This window comes from Notechis scutatus, chromosome 4 (assembly GCF_049901735.1).
Source record: "Notechis scutatus isolate UNSWTSFEM ecotype Mainland chromosome 4, rNotScu1.2, whole genome shotgun sequence".
Lineage (NCBI taxonomy): Eukaryota > Metazoa > Chordata > Lepidosauria > Squamata > Elapidae > Notechis > Notechis scutatus.
Window position 1 is genome coordinate 26,909,474 of NC_142012.1, and position 23,304 is coordinate 26,932,777.

Sequence of the window (23,304 nt, forward strand, 5' to 3'; positions counted from 1 at the left end):
CTATCATTAATATTAATATTCATTAAAATCTTAACTTCTTTACCATTACTTTTCAATTAAATATCATACTTCTATGGGAACAATTATAAGCTTTCCGTAATTAATTCCCCCCTCTTCACTTATATTTTATAAAACATTAACTAATTAAGATGTTCCCGTTCCTTCCTAATTCAATTTTTTCATTTATTTTATTTCACCTATTTTATTAACAAACATTTCACTAAATTACACTAACTGTTTTATCCCTCATTTTAATCATACACTTTTTCCAATTTTCTAAAGTTATTTCTATTACTAATATAACAATACAACTTATGTACCTTTACAGAATCCCTTTTTCAGTTAAATTTTCACCCATTATCTCTAAATAGGTCCCGTTTCTCTATATCTTGTTCCGGTCCTTTGTAACTTCTTTTACTTTCCTTCTTCCCTCTCTTCTTCTCTCTCCCCTTTTTACCCCCTTGTCTCTCTATCTCTATTTCTCTCTTCTGTATTCCCCTTTTCTTTGCTTTCCAGTATTATACTTATTTTTCAAATTATTTTTCTTTTCTTTGGTTGTTTTTTTAAGTCTTAAATTCTCCATTCTCTTCCCCCGCCCTTTCCTTTTTCTTCCCCACATAAAATTACTTGTTCATTAAAGATGGCTTCTTCTTTGTCACAGTCTTCTTGTTTTGCAGACGTTTCTTGTTGTTTCTCATAGTTCCAAATCTCCATTTCTAAGAATTGAAAAACGAAGCCAAAAGAACCCTTCCCTTCTTGTGCATCTTCTTTGTACTTTTTAAGCTCCATTTTCAATTCATCTAGAAGTGATGCCATTGTATAAATTTTTAAACAACCACCCGATTAATTTTAGTCATTCAAATGTAATAACCAAGAATCCATAGACCACCAAATAATCCAAATACACATAGGCTGTTTCTTTTTGCTCTTTTTTCACTTTCTCTTCCTGGGGTTACTGTTTAGTTACAAAATTTCAGTTAAAATGTACCTTTTAGAAGTCTTATTGAAGTTTTACTGTAGATTCTTTTTAATTCCAGGCAGTCTCCTCCCTCTTCCAGATCCTGCCCTTATTCTTTTTCTCTCCCTTCCTGCTTATGAAAAAAAAAATGTGTCCAGAAATCTTTATTATCCCTTTGACATTTTGTTTTATTTTCAGCTTAATTGCCTGTTGATGTCAAAGTGGATTTTTCTGATTTCTTATTTAAGTCTCTTAGTTGTCAGTATAGGGAAGGGAAGGGAAGAAAAAAAAGACCAAACCTTTCCCTTTTCACTTTCCTTCGCTGCTTCCGACTCTTCTTTGGGAGCGATGTTATTTTTTTGTAAGTTTAAATTCCAGGGTACCTTAGTTGTTGCTTTTAGAATTTAACCCGGTCAGCCAAAACTTTCACTTCTTATCTTCCTCCTGCACATTCTTTTCCGGTCGAGTTCTTCTTTGTGGTGGCCATTTCTGACCACCGCTGCAACGGCCTTTGGGAAAGGGAGTAATGGCCAGCTGAGGAGGAGAGATGCGTCCTAGGGCTGGCAGTCCCCTGAAACCACCGGCAGGGGGGCAGCCCTCAAACCAGCAGCCGGGCCCAGAGCGAAGACCAACCACGACATCGCAGATTTCTATCTGTCACCGAAGAGACTTCAAACCGGAAGCTGTATTTGCTTTTATTTTCAGGTGTTCCTAATCAATTTATTAAAAACAGAACCCCCCCCCCAAATATTAAACAAGATAAAAGTTATCTAAACTATGGAAGGGAAATTTCAGAATGATTGCTACACTTATTAAACAAACCCCCAAAATTAACCAAACCCCCAAAACTTTAACAAAACCCCAAAAATTTTAACCTTAGACTGTCTACTATTGACCTCACCCCTTTCCTAAGAGGTCTGTAGGGTGCATGCATAAGCACACCAACATGCCTATTGTCCCTGTCCTATTGTTTCTTTTATTTATTTTTTCTTATTTTTCTTATAATCTCACTATGATTCACGTATCTATGGTGTTTGCAATTAAATAGCATGCTTTGTTACTTATTTCTGTCTGAAATTAACACCTTCTTTGAAAATGTTTATAGCCTCACTTAGGGTTACATGTTCACTTAGGATCATTGTTATTTTTCTTTATAAGAACTATGATTTTAAAAGATTCTTCTGAGGCCCTTCACAATCTTGGTTTCACTACGTGAATACTTGACATCATCTGTAAAGTTGGCCAGTTCATTCTTACCCTCTATTCAAGTTCATTTATGAACAAGCTTAAAAGCTGAGTCCAAACACATCCTTGTTGGGCTCTGCTTCTTATAATTTTTCATTTACTTCTATTCTTTGGGGAGACATAAGGAATTAAGCAGTTCCCATGAACTCTACATTTTTTTGAAGAAACCCTAATGAACAATTTTAGTAAAAGCTTCAAGAGAAGTTTGTAAAAAGTGTTTTGAAAACTCAAATATGCAGTATAATAATGACAGGTTCATCTTCATCCACTCACTCATTGACACAACTTTTATATAACCCACTATTGTGTTGGGTTAAATAATTCTACATGTGCCTATTGTTTCAGCGCAATGCAGAAATATTAAAAAATCGTTTTAAGATAAAGGGATGTAACTCCTTCCTATTTGATGTACTTTACATTACTGTTACATTACAGATCATTTAACCGCTCTTGCTCAGTTAGTCTTTGATATTATATAGAGGTAGTTTAAACCTACAGCATATCATAGAAACGCCCTAGAGTCGGGGCAACTGTGTGGACCTGAGCATTTACTGGCCTGATGCCCTCCCTGATGCCTATGGAGTTTTCAGCAGGTATTTTTTCTTTATGCCCTAGGAGAGAAACATCTACCGCTACCTAGGATTAAACTCAGCCTTCAGAATGGGTGATGAGCATCTTCACCACTAGGTCACCATACTATTTTACAGTGCATCACAGAGCTGTAACACACAAACACACACAAAATAATAATAATAAACAGGATTTGCTAGCCTATTTGAATACATCCAATGAAAGCCATTGAATGAAATAGCCAATGAAAGGAAGCACTTGGTTGAACAGTTTGTTTAACAATTCCTACCATCAGCAAATTCCTCTGAATGGCTAACCCGAGTCTACTTCTCTGTAAGCTCATTGGTTGTGTCTTTCAGAGTAAGAGAGAATAGGTCCAGTCTCTAGTACAGGGTTGTCAAACTCACGTCATCATGACAGTGTCACGTAACGTATCAGGGCTTTATCCCCTTTCGCTAAACTGGGTGGGGGCGGGGCCAGGGCCAGCACATGACACATCTGGCCCGTGGGCCGTGAGTTTGACACTCCTGATCTACTATATATGACAATCCTTTGTATACCTGAACACCAACAACAGTGGTGTTTTTAAAAAGGGGCCCCCCAATAAACCCAACAATCCGTTTGGAAAAAAAAAACAAAAAAAAAAACTCCTTTATTTTTTTTTTTAAAACCTTTGTAGCTACAGGATGTTTTCAGAGAAGACAACAGTTTATAAGGCAGCCAGTTTATACAGGTTGCATCACCTTTTTCAATATACCTCATTAGGAACAAACCGTATTTGATTCAGGAAACAAACAGCCTTGCCATTGATTGTATATACTGGATTTATCTCAGGACAAAGAGAACTTGTTTCTTACTATTGTATGTTCCTTAATGCTTATTCCCTTCCCTGCCAGTAGTTTGTTTTGTGCAACTTTGCTGTTATAATGGCTTCTAATTCTATTATGCATTCAAAATATCCCTTTGGCTAAGTCTGCTAATATTTAGTGGTTTCAGAGTCCATCACCTTTCTTTTTTCAATCCTCTCACTATCTTGGCAGTCAGTCTGCCAATGTTCTTTTTATACTGAAGTTCCCAGAAAATGGGCAAAATGGGATAATTATTTCCTCTGACTGGAGTTTATGCTCCTTTATATATCCCAAAGTTGCATTTTATTTTTTCAGTCACATGCGATTGACTCCTATTCCATTTATGATGTATTAAAGCACACACATCTTTTTCATATATGCAGCCATCCAGATCTGTTCTCTTGTGTTTTTCATTTTTTTTATCCCCAGATGTAGTTTAAATTTCATCCAATGCATTTCAGCTCACATTCAAGTCTGTATAAATCTTTTTAAACACATTCTTTACCTTCTAAAGTATTAGCCGCTCCTTTTTCTTCTTTCTTCAAATTTAATAATTATCTCCTCTTTAACATCATTAACAAAATATTAAAAAACACAAAATAACTCACAAAATGTTCAATAACACAGAAATCAGGATATTCCTTTGGCTATCCAGTATAGATAATCCTCAAGTTTTGACCACAATTGAGCCCAACATTTATGTTGCTAAGTGAAACATTTGTTAAGTGAGTTTTGCCCAATTTTACGACCTTTCTTGCAATAGTTGTTAAGTGAACATTGCAGTTAAGTTAGTAACACAATTAAATGAATCTGGCTTCCCCATTGACTTTGCTTGTCAAAAGGTTGCAAAAGCCGATCACATAACCCCGGGACATTGCAACCGTAGTAGTATGAACCAATTGCTAAGCATCTGAATTTTGATCATGTGACCATGGGAATGCTGCAATAGTTCTAAATGTGAAAAATGGACATAAGTCACATTTTTTTGTCCTTAATGGGTCTAAATCTACATGGAGGGAAGTAAGCAGTGGGGTGCCACAAGGTTCCATCTTAGGCCCAGGACTTTTCAATGTCTTCACTAATGACTTAGATGAGGGAATAGAAGGAGAAGTTACCAAATTTGCAGATAGATAGATAGATAGATAGATAGATAGATAGATATAGATATAGATATAGATATAGATATAGATATAGATATAGATATAGATATAGATATAGATATAGATATAGATATAGATATATATATATATATGTTTTCTGAGGTTCTCGCGGTATTTGTATGTGGATCTTTTGTTATTGAGGCTTCCCGCGTAAGATTCAAAGTATCTTACGCGGGAGAAAACCCGAATAACCAAAGATCCATATATATATATATATATATATATATATATATATATATATATATATATATATATATATATATGGGATTGCTTTGTTCGGGTATTTCCCGTCATTGTAGTTGTTCTTTTAAAGTTGTAGCACGTTTTAGCAGAATCTCATCTGCCATCATCAGGCTTCTGTATAGTGTTCGTCTGTGCTATACAGAAGCCTGATGATGGCAGATGAGATTCTGCTGAAACGCTGCTACAACTTTTAAAAGAACAACTACAATGATGTGGGAAAATACCCGAACAAAGCCGAATGCCATACATGTGGGCACCGCAAAACTGATGATGCTAATAGAATCAGACTCGAAATCACCAACATCCTCTGCACTAGCAAACCACCCAAAAGCAACTTATCCAAAGAAGAACAAACTGCACTACGTAACCTGAAAGAAGACACCAGCATAATAATCCTCAAGATAATAGGTATAAGTATATACATAGTTATGAATACATGAAATGGGTACATACAAGAAAAATAAAAGAAACAATAGGACAGGGATGGTAGGCACATTGGTGCACTTATGCACGCCCCCTACAGACCTCTTAGGAAAGGGGTGAGGTCAATAGTAGGCAGTCTAAGGTTAAAGTTTTTGGAGTTTGGGGAAGAAACCAGAGTCAGGTAGAGTATTCCAGACATTGACCACTCTGTTGCTGAAGTCGTATTTCCTGCAATCAAGTTTGGTGCGGTTAACCTTGAGTTTGCATCTATTGCGTGCTCTTGTGTTGTTATGGTTGAAGCTGAAGTATTCATTGACAGGTAGAGATTTAACCTGGAAATAAGGAGAAACTTTCTGACAGTGAGAACAATCAACCAATGGAACATCTTGCCCTCAGAAGTTGTGGGAGTGTCATCACTTGAGACTTTCAAGAAGAGATTGAACTGCAATTTGTCAGAAATGGTGTAGGGTCTCCCACTTGGATGGGGGGGGTTGGACTAGATGACCTACAAGGTCCCTTCCAAATCTAATTATCTGTAATTTGTAATATTTTCAGTGCCATTGTAACTTTGAACTGTTGTAAGTTGAGGAGTACCTGTATATAGTACTTTCCAAGCTTCAGTGGAACTATTAGGAATATTCTCTAGGCATAGTCATTTAGCTAATTATGAATCAAGGTAAAAGCTCTATTACCTATTTAATATTTTAGGATTTTACTAATAGGAAAGGATTAATGAAACACTTCCACTAGTTGCCCCAGTAACCTAAATATAACGCAACTGATGCTGGAGCTAAATGTTTCTTTCTTGCCTGTACTAAATGGCAGTTCTCTCCTTTTCCCCCAGCATAATGATGGTTAGCTAGTTTTGTTTCTTTCTAAGAGAGTAGATGTAAGCACAAGTTTAAACATTCTGCTTTTCACTGTCATCAATTACAATTCCACTTTGTTCTAGCCACAGATCTACAGCTTTTTACCTTTCCTTTTGTTCCTAGTAAATCTACAACATACCTTTTTTTTGGTGTTTAAAGGCATTACTTGCATGTTTTGACCTATTCTATATTTTGTCTTTCTAATACCATACTTATTTTTGTTTGGTTATATATTCCTGTTTTCATTTCCTATATACAGGCCATTTTCTTTTCACCATTTTCTTAACTATGTATATCTCTTGTATTTTTAAGTTTCTTTTCTCCTAAAAAGGAATTGGGACACTGAATCCACCCTATAATCCCACAGATTGCATCAAAATATGTTCTTTTTATCCCAGTATACAAATCTGATCCTTAATTTGTATGAGCCTTGGCATGAACTCAGGATTACCTTTTCTCCACGAGATCCCAATACTCTTCATTTCTTCAACCAACGTGTCCTTGTTAGAAATTTTTTTACTTCTGAATTCAGCAAATTAAGATTTCCAAAAGGTGGTGGAGCAGTTGAAATGCCCTTGTTATTGCATGTATTTTTGAAAGTTTGGCAATCTGACAGAGAGGTCTCACTAATCTCCAGGCTGTTTTATAATAAATTCCAACAATATAAATTTAGATTCTTTCTCCTCTAATTTTTGCAGATATTGTCGATGGGATTTTCATGTTCTGATTCTTTGATTTATATTTTTTTTAAAGTTACCACACCTTCCTTTTCTATTAAGTGTTTTCCTTGAAGAATTTGTACTTAATCCTATGTAAGTTTAACTTTTCAAATTCTCCCCATTTTCCGCAGCCTGCATTTTTGCATTGTAATATATTGAGAACTGAAGTGATAACCCTAATGGTTATTCTTGCAGTTTCCTCCCAATCTCTTAAATTCCGTATCTATTTTCATACTACATTCTCTGTTATTGGTTTCACTTCTTGACAGTTTATTTGGTTTGCTATTTTCTATAATTAAATGCCTTTCTGGTGAGAAACAAGCGGACTATGTTCCAATCTTTGTGAAATGTAGCCTGTATCTTGCCAGGAATCCTTCATTAAACCACTGTCCATGGTCCAGGGAGCCGAATTTGTCAGGGATTAGCAACTGATTTCAAGGATTCTTTCCTGTTATGTGTGGCTCTTCACTGGAAGAATTAACCAGTGGTTACTACACTCTCAGGTCCTTCACCTTCCAGCCCAAGGTCTCATAATTTTGTGATACTTATTTCTTCTGGCATTCATTTGTCCCTACATGAATGAACAGAATGAAATAATTGGTGTGTTTGAAGAATCTCAGCAGGCTCTTTCCTTAGGCATTTGGGCCAGGAGGTTATGTGCTTGTTCATGTACTTTTATGCCTGGAAGACATGTTATGGGCTTTTAATTGTTGGGCTTTAATTTTTGTATTGTGACCAGTCACTGTTGACACATGGATGACCAAATAAATTATTTAAATAAAGTAAAATTCCATAGCAGTTACACTCGTTGCTGGGAATTGTTATTAAGCAATGCAATATTTTTTTTCTTGACAACTGTCTTTCTGCTAAACATCACCAAACTTCACATTCCTGTGAAGTATACAGATTTAGCTTCGATATAGCTAACTGTCATGCCCGTTAAAATCTGACTGAGAGGGAAACGCAGAACAGCCAACAGGGAGTGGGAGTGTGGCTCCAGAGATTGTGGGGGAAACTGGGGAAGGGCACAGGTCAGCCAGGCATTCAGAGGAAGACCCAGGCCTATCCCTTCATCATCTTAGGGTATGCAGGGAGGAGCGGATAAGGGAGAAATGTAAATGGCATGGTCTACGGGGTAAGAAAGGGCCTTGATCCCCTTCATGGGCTGCAGCAGTGAGGACTGTTTAAAAGGACAAACTGCACATGGGCCAGTGCTGGAAGCAAAGCGTGAAAATATTTATAGTCTGTCAGTTCCTATCTGAGTTCTGGCATCCTTCCCGGTGTGTATATTTCAAGATCTGTGGACGTCTTCAAGCCTTTATCCTGCCTTGCCTCATTAATTCTTCAGTGTGGTTTGTGTTGTTGTTTTTCTATTTATAATTATATATATTTTGAGTTTAAACGGAAGTTCTTCCTTTTCGCAACTGTTTGTGGGGTTTTTTTTCTCTCCAGTCAATGATACTGGACCTTTAAAGCCAAGCTGAAGGAATTAAAGGGATTTCACCTGTTATTGTGACTTTGTTGCTTTTGTATCCCACCCTGGGTCATCACAGCTAACAGTTGAAAGCGTACTTTATAGCTTTTACCAGAAATCACACATAATTCCTTCTACAGAAGAATTGCAGATTAAGCTTTGAGAATGTGCATTAATGTCAAAATATCTTTTATTTGAAAGTCAATACATACACAATCTAATCAAACTATTTATGGATTATAATTCTGCACATGGACTTGTATTATATTCATAGTTTGGGTTTTTATTTAAGGCTATTTAAACATAAGTCTATTTAATATTATATGTGGTCTGCTTTTTATATTATTTATTCTGAGTGATTATACTTCCTCTTTTTGTTAATTATTGAATATTGATTCCAATATAATTTGAACTATCAAGTTGTAAAGATCATTTTATATGCAGTTATAATTTAATCCAAAAATAATTAAATTTTATATAATTTCTCTACTCTTATTTTATTTTTGCTTAAATTGGTTTTCCATTTTTTCTTCAAATATGCTTTCATTCTCTATTAGAAGCAAAGAAAGGCAACAAGAAGGACCCAGTTGACTCAAATGTGTTTTTTTTTTAAGGTAACTGGACTGATTATTTTGAGAAAACTAAAATTTAAATTTAATCTGTTTAAAATCAATCCAGTTGCCTTTAAAAAAAAATACCTTTGAGGCAATCATGACCTGGATGACCGAGAATCTTCATGGACAGTTCACAGTTGAGTTTGACTGAAATCAAAATCATGCACCCTAGTCCATGGCTTGGATGTACCTATAGAGTTATTAGTACATAGGCATCATATGCTCTGAAATACTGATTTACAATTAAAATGTAGTTATTTTTTATGCAGTAGATAGACTTCTTGACACTTTCCCTGTTAAAAATGAAAATGAGCAATAAAGGTACATGAGGACAATGTGGCAACCCAACCATCTTCAATTCTGAAAAACAACACAAAACAATTTTCATTCAGTTTTATTTGGGGGAAGGTTGTGCATGATACACATTTGATTTTGTTTTTCTTAGTGTTCCAAAATAAGGTAAAAGGGTTTTTTTAAGCTCTCTTTGTAGGATAAACCATAAAAAATACCATGGCACACATGAAGCTAAATCTACATACAGACATTCTTCAATGAACAGCTTTCATCCTCAGCCTTAACTAGACAGAGATTATACATTTATTAAAACCGATAAGGGAACATAACAAATAAAATAAGTCCTACAATTTCAGTATAATTTCCAGATAACATAACTTTAATAACTTTATGTATCTAAAAATGAAATAGGGATGAACTGACGCATAAAATTGGAATGTACAAAGCAACAATAAAATTAATTTATTCTAAGAACCTGAAAAATATAATGTGTGAAACAATTCAATTGCAAGTACTGGGATATGCTACTTATTATGGAACATTCCCATGTCATAAAGGGGAGTAAAAAGCAAACTTTTTAGGTTAAGGCTGTGCACACATCCAGTTCAATGTTGTACATTCATTAGAAGCTATCAACAATTAGGAATCATTCTACACTATAGGAAAAAGAGTACCTTTCATACATTCTTCAGAACACATGTTTTTAATCATTGCTCACAGTTTAACAGCATCTTCAATAGATAGCATCATTTTGTTCTTTGCTATCATTTCTTCACACAACAAGCAAAACTTAATGGGCACTTTTTTCATATGGCAATGCTAAATCTTCAGTTATATCAAAGAAAAAGTAGCTGTAAAGTTGAAAGCCCTGTAATGTTTACAAAGGTCAACAATAATGGAGATCATTTTCTCATTACATTGCTGAAATTTTAAATCAGTGTAAAAACTCAACTAATTTTAACAGCTTTTTACAGTTAAAAACCTTTCAATATACACTTTGCAAGTTTATCCAAAAACAAATTAACATTTTTAAAAAACCTTATATCAAGCAAGTGTTTACATTGACTAAACACATATGCATTGCTCATTACTGCAGCTATAAGCACCACTTGATACAAGAGGGATGTCTGTTCTGCAAGCATAAACTAAAACAATTCAGCCTCCCAGAGTCTGTTAATTTAGTGTACATTTGCAGTACAGATATACCTTAAAAAGTAATTGTAGGTTTGGCAGAGTCACAGATTTGGGCTGAATCTACAGATACTATTCTTGAATATTAATTTAGAAGAGTAAATGCCTGTAGTCTAGTAAATGCTTATTTGGATCCAGACTGGTTTCTTGTATATGCAGTTCTGCAAGTTTTATAGTAATCTCTAATCGGTTACTTCTTACAGGACACAAATGCTTTAGTAGTGAGCTTTGGAAAATTGATGAGCAAGAAACAATCCAATTTTGATTAGGCATTTTGGTATCACTCAATGTTAAAGTAGACTCATCTAGCCTTATTTCAGCCGTCTAATGATTCTATACTTTCAACTTCTAGCAAGGATCTACAATTCCACAGGCCTCTTCACTTCTTGGCCTTTTAGCTATGATCAAGAGAAGTATTCAACAGATCTCTAGCAGCATCAGTCAATTTACAGTAGCATGCATAAAAATCAAAGGGAAGGCCACGTTGCCTTAACAAATGATAGCATAGTTGCAAAGGAAAGAAGCGATAATTCAAATTTGAATCAAATATCGCTAAGCATTACTAGGTTAATTTTTATTAGAACTGAGGAACTATTTTAGGGAAGTGTTTTAAGGAATGCATGGACATGCCTGCATGCATCAAATACTATATATGTATCAATTTAGGACAATTTAGCCTCTATTCTATCCTTTATATAATGAACTGAAAACTGCAGTAAGTCATTAAAATGAATATAAATATCCCAGATTTTTACTAGAGACGTTTCCATTTAGGTCACTATAGGATTTGGCTTGGTATCCTTTTTAAAAACTCAAGCAAATATTTGTATTTATCGTATGACTATCTCAAACTTTAAACCAGATTGGTATGACAATATGCTTTGAATCTAGTTCATAACAATAACATTTGGAACAATTTGTAAATGCCTTTTTTATGTAAGAAACTCAGTAACAATTACAATTTTGTTATTGTTCATACGATTAATAAATATTCATAAAATCATAAATAGGAAATCCAGTTCCCTCTTAAAATTCAAACAGCTTTCAAATTGGTTGAGTGTTTAGGACAAATAATGTCTCGTATGTATTGCCTTTGCAGATATTTCTTTGTATATTCAAGAACTCTTTAATTAGATTCTTGGCATGTTCTTTTTGAAACAATTGTTTTATAACATTATTTGAAATTATTGGCTAAGTATTAAAACAATATTTATCATTAGTTTAGATACTGAATCATTTCAAATTTAATTGTGTTATATTCCAAAATATAGGCAATTATCTAGCAGCAGTACTAACTACATAATTTGTTTTATTTTTGTCCAAATAGAGCCATTATGGCAGTATTTTAGATAAGATATTGGGCTCCACCTATTCCAGTAGTGTAGCTGAAATATATTTAGAAAGCACCATGATTGAAACAGGAAATACAATATTATTTCAAATGTTGACAACACTCTTTTAAGAGTGTCAACGTCATTTGCTGTTGATTGCAGTTTTATTCTTACTTGTTCTAAACATTATTTAATATTATTCAAAATTATGCTGCTGTTGGATAAAAATGAAAAATTTTGCACTCTGATGTTCCCAATTAACTGGAAATCACAAGACCTGTATCAAGAAGCAAGCATAAGAGAAGAAACTTTCAATAAAAGTAAAATTTCAGACCTCAAGAAAGGGCACCAAGAAAACATGTACATCAAAATTGCCTATAGTTAAAATTGTTTTTTTAATGTTCACATTATCCACATTTGTAATGAAGAAAATTATGAGCTTTTTTGGAATCTCAATGTAGCCTCACATTAATTAAGTATCTTCAATATCCTCCACTTATGTACAGTAACCACAGACAATAAAATTTTTGAAATTAAAAAAAAAAATACCCTGCTTTGGTAACCCTTGACTTCCTCCTCAAAATTTGTCACCTACCCAAACTTCCTTTGGTAATACAAGATTTCTACTAGGATACACATAAGGCTTGTTTTCCTGTGCAAAAACAAGCAATTGAATAAAATTGACTGCTCTTATAACCACTGTAGGAACATATATGAAATATAAAGGTCAGTTGTGAAATTAGTTAAACTGATATAACAGTCATCATTTTTTTTAACGAATTAGCCTGGTGTTAATTGGAACTTGATTCTATGAACTATCAGCAGTTACATTATCCTACATTTCCAGAGTAAACTTTTAGGTTTCAATAAAATCTTGATAACATATTGAACAGTAGAAAAGTTGCTAGATATGTACATCAATCCACGCACTACAGAAAATGTGTGTTTGTTCTTATAATTCTACAAATTAAGTTATTAGGTCTGCCAATTAACAGAAAGGATTACTCACATCCTTTTTAAATTAAAATAAACTACTTAAAGTTACAAAGTAAATCTGAATAATGTTATATGTGAGATACCTACAATAATGTGATCTTGAAGATTCCCAGACATCCTGCTGGATTGAATATTATTACTAGTAAGAATTTTGAAATGTGAAAATTTAAACTTCTCCCATTCACACTTAAAATAAATTCTTCTGAATCAATTGTACCTTCTTGAGTCCATTTCCTTCTTCATGTGTACATCCAATTACTTATATATTTATAAATGTATGCTCTACAAGTCACAGTTTATATTTCTAGTATTCCAGTGGCTTTGTGAAGGTTTTATTTAGTGGGGGGTATAGGGTGAAGTAGGGTATCATTAATCCTTCTGATAAATTCAATGCAGAGCATATAAATTCTATGCAAATTCTATGTAAACAAGATAAGTCTGGAATAAAATAAAAGAATGATCATACTAGAGATCCTGCAGTTTTAAATTTTAAATATTTAAAAAACAGAAAAAATATTTAAGAAGCAGAATATTATCTACACTGTCCTCTAGAAGCAGCTAGTAACTTCTTAAACATGTTCCAACTCCAACCATTACTGTAAATATCTGTAGACTTTGAAGCAATGATTCCCAGAATCTGCAACAACAACATGACCATCCGAAGTAAGAGCTAAACCTTGAGGACCATAAAGTGGATCAGCAGATGTATTTATGTAAGATAAAAAGGATCCACTTCCATCAAAAACCTGTGAATTATATCAAAAGACCATGGTTAGTCAAAGAACAATATAATTTTATATGCTGTTGTTAATGTGCATAGATTATCTCCTTGGAAATCATATAGGCCTCAATTCTGCTGGCTTTTCATGGGGCCTTGAAAACGTGGTTTTACCAATAGATATGGGACCTGGGAGTGTAGTACAAATAAAATTGTGATCGAACAATCCTAACTCTAACCCTAGGAAAAGATCTGCACTAGCTACTATAATTTTAAGAGCTGATACCATGTTTCTCATAAAATAAGGCCAGGTCTTTTTTTTTTTGAGCCCCCCAAAAATGGCTAAGCTGTCTTCTCTGGGGTGACTTAATTCCCCCCCCCCCTTGCATCCTCGCCTAGAGCACCCCGGGGGCAGCTATGCGTCGCCACCAGCCGCTCCTAATGGGAGATCATGGCGGAGCACTCCCTACTCCTGCCGATCCGAGATCTTTGGCACCTGCCGCTGCTGCTTCCTCCACTGCCATTGCTTTCCCTTCTGCCCATGCTACCGCCGTGTTTGGAGCTGCCACTTCCGCGTTTGAAGTGCCGCTGCTGTGTTGGAGCTGCTGCTGCTGCTCCAAACATGCTCCAAACACGGAAGCGGTGCTCCAAACAGCGGCGGCGGTCCAAACGTGCTCCAAGCAGCGGCGGCGGTTCAAACGCAGAAGCAGCAGCTCCAAATGCAGTGGCAGCATGGGCAGAAGGGACAGCACCAGCGGCAGAGGAAGCAGCAGCGGGCGCCGAAGGTCTGCAGCAAAGGTGCTTGGTGGGAGTAGGGAGCTCTCTGCTCTCCACCATGATCACCTGTTAGGAGCGGCTGGTGGCGAGGCATGTCTGCCCGCGGGGCGCTCCTAACAGCAAGTTCCCCACTGCCCTTCCCCCCATTTCACATATTTTAAAATAGGCCTAAATTTGGGGGGAGGGGCTTAATTTCATTTTATCCCTAGAAAACATGCTGGGTCTTCCTTTGGGGGGGGGGGCGTATTGTTATGTTAATGGTATTAATCTTTAAAGTGCTACTGGCTTAGGGCATGCCAAATTAAAGAACTCAGTGTCCTGTTAAAAGCCTAGGATAAGACCCTGTGAAGTGGCTGCATCAATTGTTACTAATGGATGTGACTACCTGAATTTTATTATATTTTATTGTTCTTAATCTGTTGTATGGTTTTGGTGTTTTTAAATTGTTTTTTATTCTTCATATATTTGAGATGGGTAGCTATATAAATTGAATAAATTGCATGCTCACAGAGAGGTGTGGGGGAGGGAAGGAGGAGGAGGCATGCTTCAGCAGAAAGACCACAATTACCTTATAGATCTCAGTGGATTTCTTGGTAATAAAGATGATACACATAACATTGTTTTATCCTTGAGACTTGAAATTTTTTTTTCATGCATCACAAGCATATCATATTAAACTTACTGAGAGGAAAATGTTATTTACCTGTATTCGACTATTTCCCCAATCTGCTACAATAATATTCCCATTAGAATCTACAGCTACTCCTGTTGGAGCATTGAACTGTCCATTTCCTTCTCCATTAGACCCAAACTTCAGCAAGAATTCACCTTCCTGGTTAAATACCTGCATGACATTTAAACAGAACACTTAAAAAACTTTATAAAAATTATCTGTAGAGGGAAAAATTATAGTGAGTTTTCAGAAGTTATGATGGTAATAATTATATTAAAATAATAATAAAAACATTAACCACTGGGCATTGACAAAATGATCATCAGTCAATTGCAAAGGCAGCTTTACTCAGAGAGCTTTACTTTCATCCTATGATGATACCTTTAACATCATCAAACAACATCTGTCTATCCCACCTCCTTGGCAAGGATTCAATAGGTCAAGTTTAAACAATGAAATAATTAATTGGACACAAACTGCTTGGCCTTAAAAAACGGAATACTGATGAATATTTACTATGCTTTACATTTCTATAATGATATTGTGCCAGAGAAAGATGGCTGAGCCAGGGGAACAAGTCAAGTGTGGAATTAAGCTGGAATCATTATGTAGGCAACAAGAGGGAAAGGTCCAACCTCCTACCTCCCTTAAATGCCATTGAAACTTATCTAATTTGGCCCAGGTGCAAACTGCAAGTCTAAGAAGATTCCTGTGAAATAGGCATGAGTAATAAAGTAGTTAATTGAACTTTTCATATATGGATCTCGTTGTTCTCATCTGACATATTGATTGATTACACCTGCCCCACAGAAATGGAGACAGAGGTTTACTGCAACTCAAACAAATTCAAACTAATGCAATCAAAGCCAGAATTGAAGATTATAAAATGATTCAAACCATAGACTTTGCAAAGAAGCAGAAAAAGCATATATTCAGCTTGTGCAAAGATCACACGGGCTGATTATAAACAATGGCATTAATACAGGGGCCCAAATTATTTACTGGAACATCTGTAAATGTGCCAGTGATGAAAAATTAGTGGGAACATATCATTGAAAGAAGTAGTTGAAAGTGAGTAAGTTAAAATATTGTGGGATTTCTTGAACATAACACGCCAGATTTAATTGCGTTTTTTAAAAAAATGAATAATTGATGTGGCAAAACCAGGGGATAATAGAATAAAAGACAAAGAGGAGAAGATTACAAACTTTCATGGTCTGAAAAGCTAAATTCAAAGATTATGGCATAAATTGGTAGAATGGTTGTTGGCAACTTGGTAAAATACCAAAAAGCCTTGGGATTAGGCCACAGGGAAGTTGAAACATATAAATTAGAGCTATGCACTTAACTAGAAGCATTCTTCTAATTGTTGATTGACAGCAATACATTCTGCTTTTTTCAAACAATTATCTACCTTTATTTTGTCTTGTGTTGGAATCTGGCCATATACCCAACCGTTCTTTTCAAATTAGGAAATCCTGCACAACTAAATAACTGCTACTTCTAACATTATGCAGTTGCTCTCCAGCTGAGCTGGTATACTAGCAACCTGTTCAATGTAATTCAATGTTTTCCTTTTAATCCAAACCAAAAGAACAATTATTTCCTGCCTACTTTTCAAAGATAATGAAGAATCATCTAGATTCTTCAGTGGTTATTTAGTTTCAAGTAACAGATATATAGCTTAATGGAACTTGATAGTAGTATTCTCTTATAACACAACTTCTTATTCATAGAACTGATTTTTGTGTTTCTTACAATTATTGTTATATTTAGAGCGCTATATTTTACTGTTCTGTTTAGAAGCATCCTCAGACAAATAACAGAAAAATGGAGGGGGGACACAGAAGGAAGACAAAAAGATACTGAATCTCATTATGGTTTGAGCGTCCAGGGGCCATTTAAACATTAAAATCACTCTAAAATAATATATTAGAATTCTATCTATCTATCTATCTATCTATCTATCTATCTATCTATCTATCTATCTTCTACCTACCTACTGCCTCTCACATCTAGAAATTGCCCATCTCTTTCACAGGGTGACCCTGAATGGTATACAAATAATAAATATTTGTATAATAAACAAATTTATTTAATAAATTATTGTTTAATAAACCCAGTTAATTAAACTACATAAATATAATACAAATGTAAATTTAAGCAATAATAAATGTATATTAATAATTTACAATTACTGTGCAAAATGAATCTAAGGAACATTCATTGTATTTCTTGGAACTAAAACAAGCAATATATTATCATAATTAAACATAAAAACGGCATCAACCACATCATCCCTTAAACCAGAGGTCTTCAAACTTGGCAACTTTAAGACTTGTGGACTTCAACTCCCAGAATTCTCCAGCCAGCATAGCTGGGAGTTGAAGTCCACAAATCTTAAAGCTGTCAAGTTTGGGGACCCCTGCCTTAAACTAAAGCATTGGTTATTTAATATGTACTAATTACTCAAGTATTTTAATATAATATGTAAATTTAATTAAAAAATGGAGTATTCATTTTTGCTTTTGTTCTTGTTAACATTTTTTTTACAAAAAGTTCTCTATCAGTTTGAGACTATAAAAGAAAATGAATGAATACAGAAGGTTCAAAGAACTAGTAGCATCATACCTTGACAGAATGATTGTGGAAATCAGTAATAATAATTTCATTATTATGGTTGACAGCTGCAAAATGAGGGCCTGTAATAAATACGGGAAAGTAAATAAAAATCAGTATAATGGAGAAAGATGAGATGATGATAGGAACTATCTTCTTAGAAGCAGAAAAAAAGTCTACACGCCAAAAACACATCATTCTTATCTGACACATAAGCATAATTTTAGACTAAAATATTCCCCCATCTATTTTGACAGAATAGTGGTAGTAGTAATATAGCCTGTTTGGTGTAGTGGTTAAGGCATCGGGATAGGTACCAGGAGATTGTGAGTTCTCGTCCCACCTCAACCATGAAAACCAGCTAGATGAAACCAGCCAGTCACTCTCTTTCAGTCTTAGGAAGTAGGCATTGAGACATCACTGTTGAAATCTTGGCAAGAAAAATGCAGGAATTTGTCCAAGGGTCACCAGGGGTAAATATTGATGAAGTAATAGTAGTACTACTACATCAACTACTACTAATACTATTATATCATTGAGCCAACTTGCTTTAAAATCAAAGTCTTGTAAAACCCAGTTTATTTCAAATCCCTGGGATTTTTAAATCTAATAAATAAGGAGGTGTCAGACTGCTTCTTCCACTGCCATAGGGGAATGGCCTCAAGCCACAAGAATCAAAGTAAGGCTGTACCTTTCCCAAAGTACTAATGAAGTTGGAAGGAAAACTTTTCTTTTACATTTTATTACATATTTTATGCAGAACAGGGATGTGTAAGTGTGTTTCTGTCCTACTTTTTCATATCCTCGAGTGGATAAAAGCTTCTGGGAACTTTACACAGCCAGCATATTGTGCTTTACTGTTAAATACTATTGTTCAACTTACTTTGCCAAGAGATGTCCCTTTAAAGCAAGATAAAACTTCTATATAAAATAATTAAAAAGGAAGTTCCACACTTTCAGTTGACTTAATATGGTTTGAAAAATGTATAGCGTTAAATAGAAGAGGATTCTAATTTTGCCAATATAATTGTTTTTTTCTTCCTCCATATCAAATAAATATGCACATTTTTCTGGAGACAACAAACAGGGCATGTGTTATGACCCAGGGTGGGATACAAAATAAACACAGTCACAAAAAAACAGGTGAAGCCCCTTTTATTCCTTCACTTTGCTTCTAAGCTCCAAATATCCTTGACTGGAGACAAAAAATTCCCGCACAAGCAGTTACAAGAAGGAGAAAATGCCATTTAAATTATAAAAAGTAAAAAACAACACAAACCAGACAAGATAACGGCTTAAAGACATCCACAGATATCAGAACACACACTGGGAAGGACGCCAAAGAGGAACAATAAACAAGAGATATTTCCACGCTTTGTTTCCAGCACTTGCCCGTATGCATGTCTGTCCTCTTATCCAGTTGTCATAGTTGCAGACCATAAAGAGAATCAAGGCCCTCTCCTCCCCAGTAGACCACATCTCTCCCTTATCCTCTCCTCCCTGCGTGCCCTATGATGGAAAGGAGATAGGCCTGGGTCCTTCTCTGACTGCCCAGCTGGCCTCTACCCTTCCCCAGCCTCCTCCACAACCTCTGGAGCCACACTTCCATTCCCTGTCGGCTGTTCCTCCTCTCACTCAGAGTCAGCCTCCACCAGGGGCATGACAGCATGCTTTACCGTCACACTAAAATTCTAGGGCTAAGCGATATATTTCACTCAAAGATTCAGCAAAAATAAACAAAATGTTTATAGTTGCTGATCTGTATAAATCTATCATGGATGTAAATTAAAATCTGATGCACAAGTATCATATACCATATCATATATCATATACCACCCTTACTTCTACTTCACCCTCCAAATGAGATTGGAGATACCAACTTTCCTCTTCTCATTTTTTAAACTTCAATCATTTTTTGATTAAAAAAAGAGACTGTGGTATATCCACAAATGTTCTTACTACTAGTACTTACTTAATGTGATTTAAATGTAACTTTTATTGTATTGAGATTTAAAAGAATATAGGGGTATAGTGGGAGAAAAGTGAGTAACTTTGAAAATAATTTCAATAAATGTAAATAAAATGCATGACCTCTACTATTTAACTATTTCATTTTGCAATTGCTTGTACAACTCTGTGCTTGACTTTACAAGATATTTGCATAATGTTCCCAGTAAACTTTTTTTTACATGCAAGAACTTAAAAGATTATTACGCACTGAAATATATCCAAAATTCCAGGACATAAAATAAAAACTGGGATGTAATATGATAGTTGCCTGAACAGTTTCAACTAGTGATTGCTACCTAATCAAGCTTGTTATTTTTTGGCACAAAACTCTGCTTTATTTCCCCAGATGAGTAAACATTATCTATAGCATGAGTAACAAGAATATACTAAGCAGAAAATGCAAGCATTTAATTGTACTGTTCTGTATCTTGTATTTGTACACTGAATAATTAGGATTTTAAAATAATGTGAATTCAATATATGGCTAACAAGATGGAAGATACTTATTTCTTGGATACGTACTAAACATCTGTAGTATTCAATTACAATTCACCAGCTTGGGAAAGCTACTATTGTAATTTTAAATTCATGCCACCCATTCTGGAAGTAAACTATAGCCCAGAAACAAGTTTTAATAATTCAAGTGGAATATCATATCTCCTTTTGGAGAATTTAACAAAACAGACTTCCTTGGAAATCTGAAGGTTCCAATCATTTATTTAAGTCCCAATTAGAAGGTCCACTGATGATGATTAGTAGTGACATAGTGAAAAGCATTGAGAAAAGCCTTGGCCATGGAAGGGTGGGTCTGGCTAGTTTCCAACTAGTCCTTTCTACTCAAGACCAAAGAAATGCATTCATTCGACACTGCTGTAATCTAAATGGATTAATATGGTTGGTGGGAAGTTACCGTATTTATCGGCGTATAACACGCACTTTTTCCCCCCTGAAAATAGGGGGCAAATGATGTATGCGTGTTATACGCCGATATAATGTTAAGAAGCCTTCGGTGAATGCTGCTGGGATCGGGGATCAAGGACACAAATGAAAGAAGGGGAGGGAGGAAGCAACCGAAGCCTGTCCTTCTCTTTGGGTCAGCTCTCTCAGTCGCTCTCTCGCTCCTCCACCAGCACAGGAAGAAACTGCTTCAAAGAAGCGGGGGGGCTTTTCCTGTCGCCGCAGCTTCCCTGAAGCGCCCGTTTCTCCCCACCCCCACCCCGTCCGCCCGCCGCCCGCCCGCCCGCAGTGCTCCGTTCTGCCTGCCTGCCTGCCTTCGTTAATGGTTGAATCGGAACAGCTTCGGCTGAGTAAAAGAGGCGAATAGTTATTATTCTCAGCCGAAGCTGCTCCCAAACAACCAGAAACTAAGGCAGGCAGGCAGGCAGGCAGGCAGGCAGGCAGGCAGAATGAAGATGCGTGTTATACGCCTGTGCGTGTTATACGCCGATAAATACGGTACTTATATGGTGTTGTTTAAAGAAATATAGAAGATCTTCAATAAGCAGGGCCACAATCTCCATTCCAACCTGCTTTTGTTTTGGAAATATTTTTACAGGGTTGAAAATTTTATCAACCTTAGCCTGGTAAGCAAAGCAGCCTAAAAACATAAGCTGTCACACCATAATTTAAGATTGATTTAAAACACGTATCATATTACATCACAAAATACATTATTTTATTTATTATTGTTATTATTTATATTTATTTTCTGCCTTTATTGTTCCACATTTTTAAGAATGTAATGAATGAATCTTTTGGTTTTGTTCTAAGTTTCAACACTATTGAACCACATGAAGAACATAAAATAGTATATTAAAACAGCAACCAACAATTGCTACCTGCAAACTGCTTATCTCCATTGCCTCGGCTTCCAAATCGGGTTACTATTTTCCCATTTGGCTGGAAGATAAATACACAGCATGCTTTGTTGTCCACTACAATAATATGTCCATTACGATCCACAGAAACACCTTTTGGCCCCATAAGTTTTCCTGATCCAATTTTTGCCTAGGCAAGCAAAGGAAGAGATTAATTTAATTTTATTTTATTTTTAGATTTTCTGTATAATCTACTATTTTTATTCTAATTTTCAAAATTATACATCATAACATCGTTTTTCCCCTGTTTCCTGCAAAAAGTCAATAAAGGATTTTTCTAAGTATCAGTAAATTTAGACAGTCTCATGTCTAATTAATTTGGCCATCGCAATAAATTCCATCATCATTAGTCATTCCTCTTTTGTCAGTAAAATCAGAACTTTTCAGCTGCATATAATAATGTTGCTGCAGCTATTATTTCAATGGAACACATGCTTGAGAAACTTATTTTTTCTACTTATGCAAGTCCAAATGAAAAAAGTCTTGCATACTTTTTTTAACCTTTGAAAAAAGTCTAGAAACTTCAGCAGGTCCAGAACGTGATAGGGAATTATTCTCTAAAACTACCTATAAAGAGCATAAAATTCTGCAAGATATAATATCTTCCTTAGATTTCGATTGATTTCTAAACCAGTGTTGACTTTTAAAGCTCTTTAGTATTGATATCAGAACTGAAGGACAGTTTCTCCTTAATTAGTATCAGTGATAAAGAGCCTATTCATTTATTGGAATTTTTTAATCCTGCCTTTATTATTTTTATAAATAATTCAAGGTACAACCATATCTAATATTTCTTCCTCCTCTTATCTTGTCCACAACAACCCCTGTGAGGTAGGTTGGGCTAAGAGATAGTGACTATTATAGAATGTATAAAAAAATCTAGAAGGTCTACATTCTTTGTTGTCCTTTGTTGTGTTTATAAAGACTCTTTTTGCTACACTCCCAATTTTCAGCAATGGACTTTGTCTGATCTTACAATATTTTGTGTGACTGTTGGCAGGCTCCAGCAACAATGACACTTAATCAAGCTTTAATTTGATATACATGCAAAATACTCAATTTCACAAAGGTCTCTGATCATGTTTCTATTCTATCATACTTTAAAACGTGGTTCGCATGTGTTTTTTATTTAACATGATGTGCAACTCACTAATTATGAATCTGCCATTTGACGACTAAATATTGAACACAAATATCCTGGCTTCACTGTTATGTATGTATTTGAATGGCAATTCTTAGAATTCCCGGAGTGACTAAGCACATTTGGAAAACACTGGGGGAGGCAGATTCAATTCATTGTATTGTAAACAGCTGTAATTTCACTCTTCATTGCCCTCTTGTCAGTCAATTCAGGAAGCATAATCATTTTATACCCCTTTATCAGCTTCAAACTGCCATTAACTATTTCTTTTTAAAAAGGAAAATAATTTTTCTTGTATTTTACATTTTGACTGTAAACCTACCTTAAATTTTCCATCAGAGGAGAATATGCTAACCCATTTGTTATCGTAATCTGCAATAATGATATCGCCACAAGGGTGCACAGCTACTCCAGTAGGCCGCTGTAACTGACCAGGAGATCTTCCCCGTACACCAAAACGATTCTTGAACTGGCCATCGGTGGAAAATATCTATGATTTGTTTGAAAAAAGCAACAACTTTCATATAAAATGCAACTGTTTCCATTTTGGGAAA

At 35.3% G+C, this 23,304-nt stretch overlaps 1 protein-coding gene across 7 annotated transcripts in view; it reads right to left on the bottom strand.

Annotated features, from left to right (window-relative positions):
- Nucleotides 1–9,501: 9,501 nt before the first annotated feature.
- TRIM2 (tripartite motif containing 2) overlaps nt 9,502–23,304 on the bottom strand; it is a 53,079-nt gene continuing 39,276 nt past the window's right edge. For all 7 annotated transcript variants that reach the window (XM_026668741.2, XM_087963001.1, XM_087963003.1 and 4 more), the window contains 5 exons: nt 23,073–23,240; nt 21,571–21,739; nt 17,735–17,805; nt 15,134–15,274; nt 9,502–13,681 (listed from right to left, as the gene is read on the bottom strand). In XM_026668741.2, the coding sequence (XP_026524526.1) occupies nt 13,529–13,681; nt 15,134–15,274; nt 17,735–17,805; nt 21,571–21,739; nt 23,073–23,240 (702 nt within the window). In that variant the 3' untranslated portion in view covers nt 9,502–13,528. The remainder of the gene's footprint in view (nt 13,682–15,133; nt 15,275–17,734; nt 17,806–21,570; nt 21,740–23,072; nt 23,241–23,304) is intronic.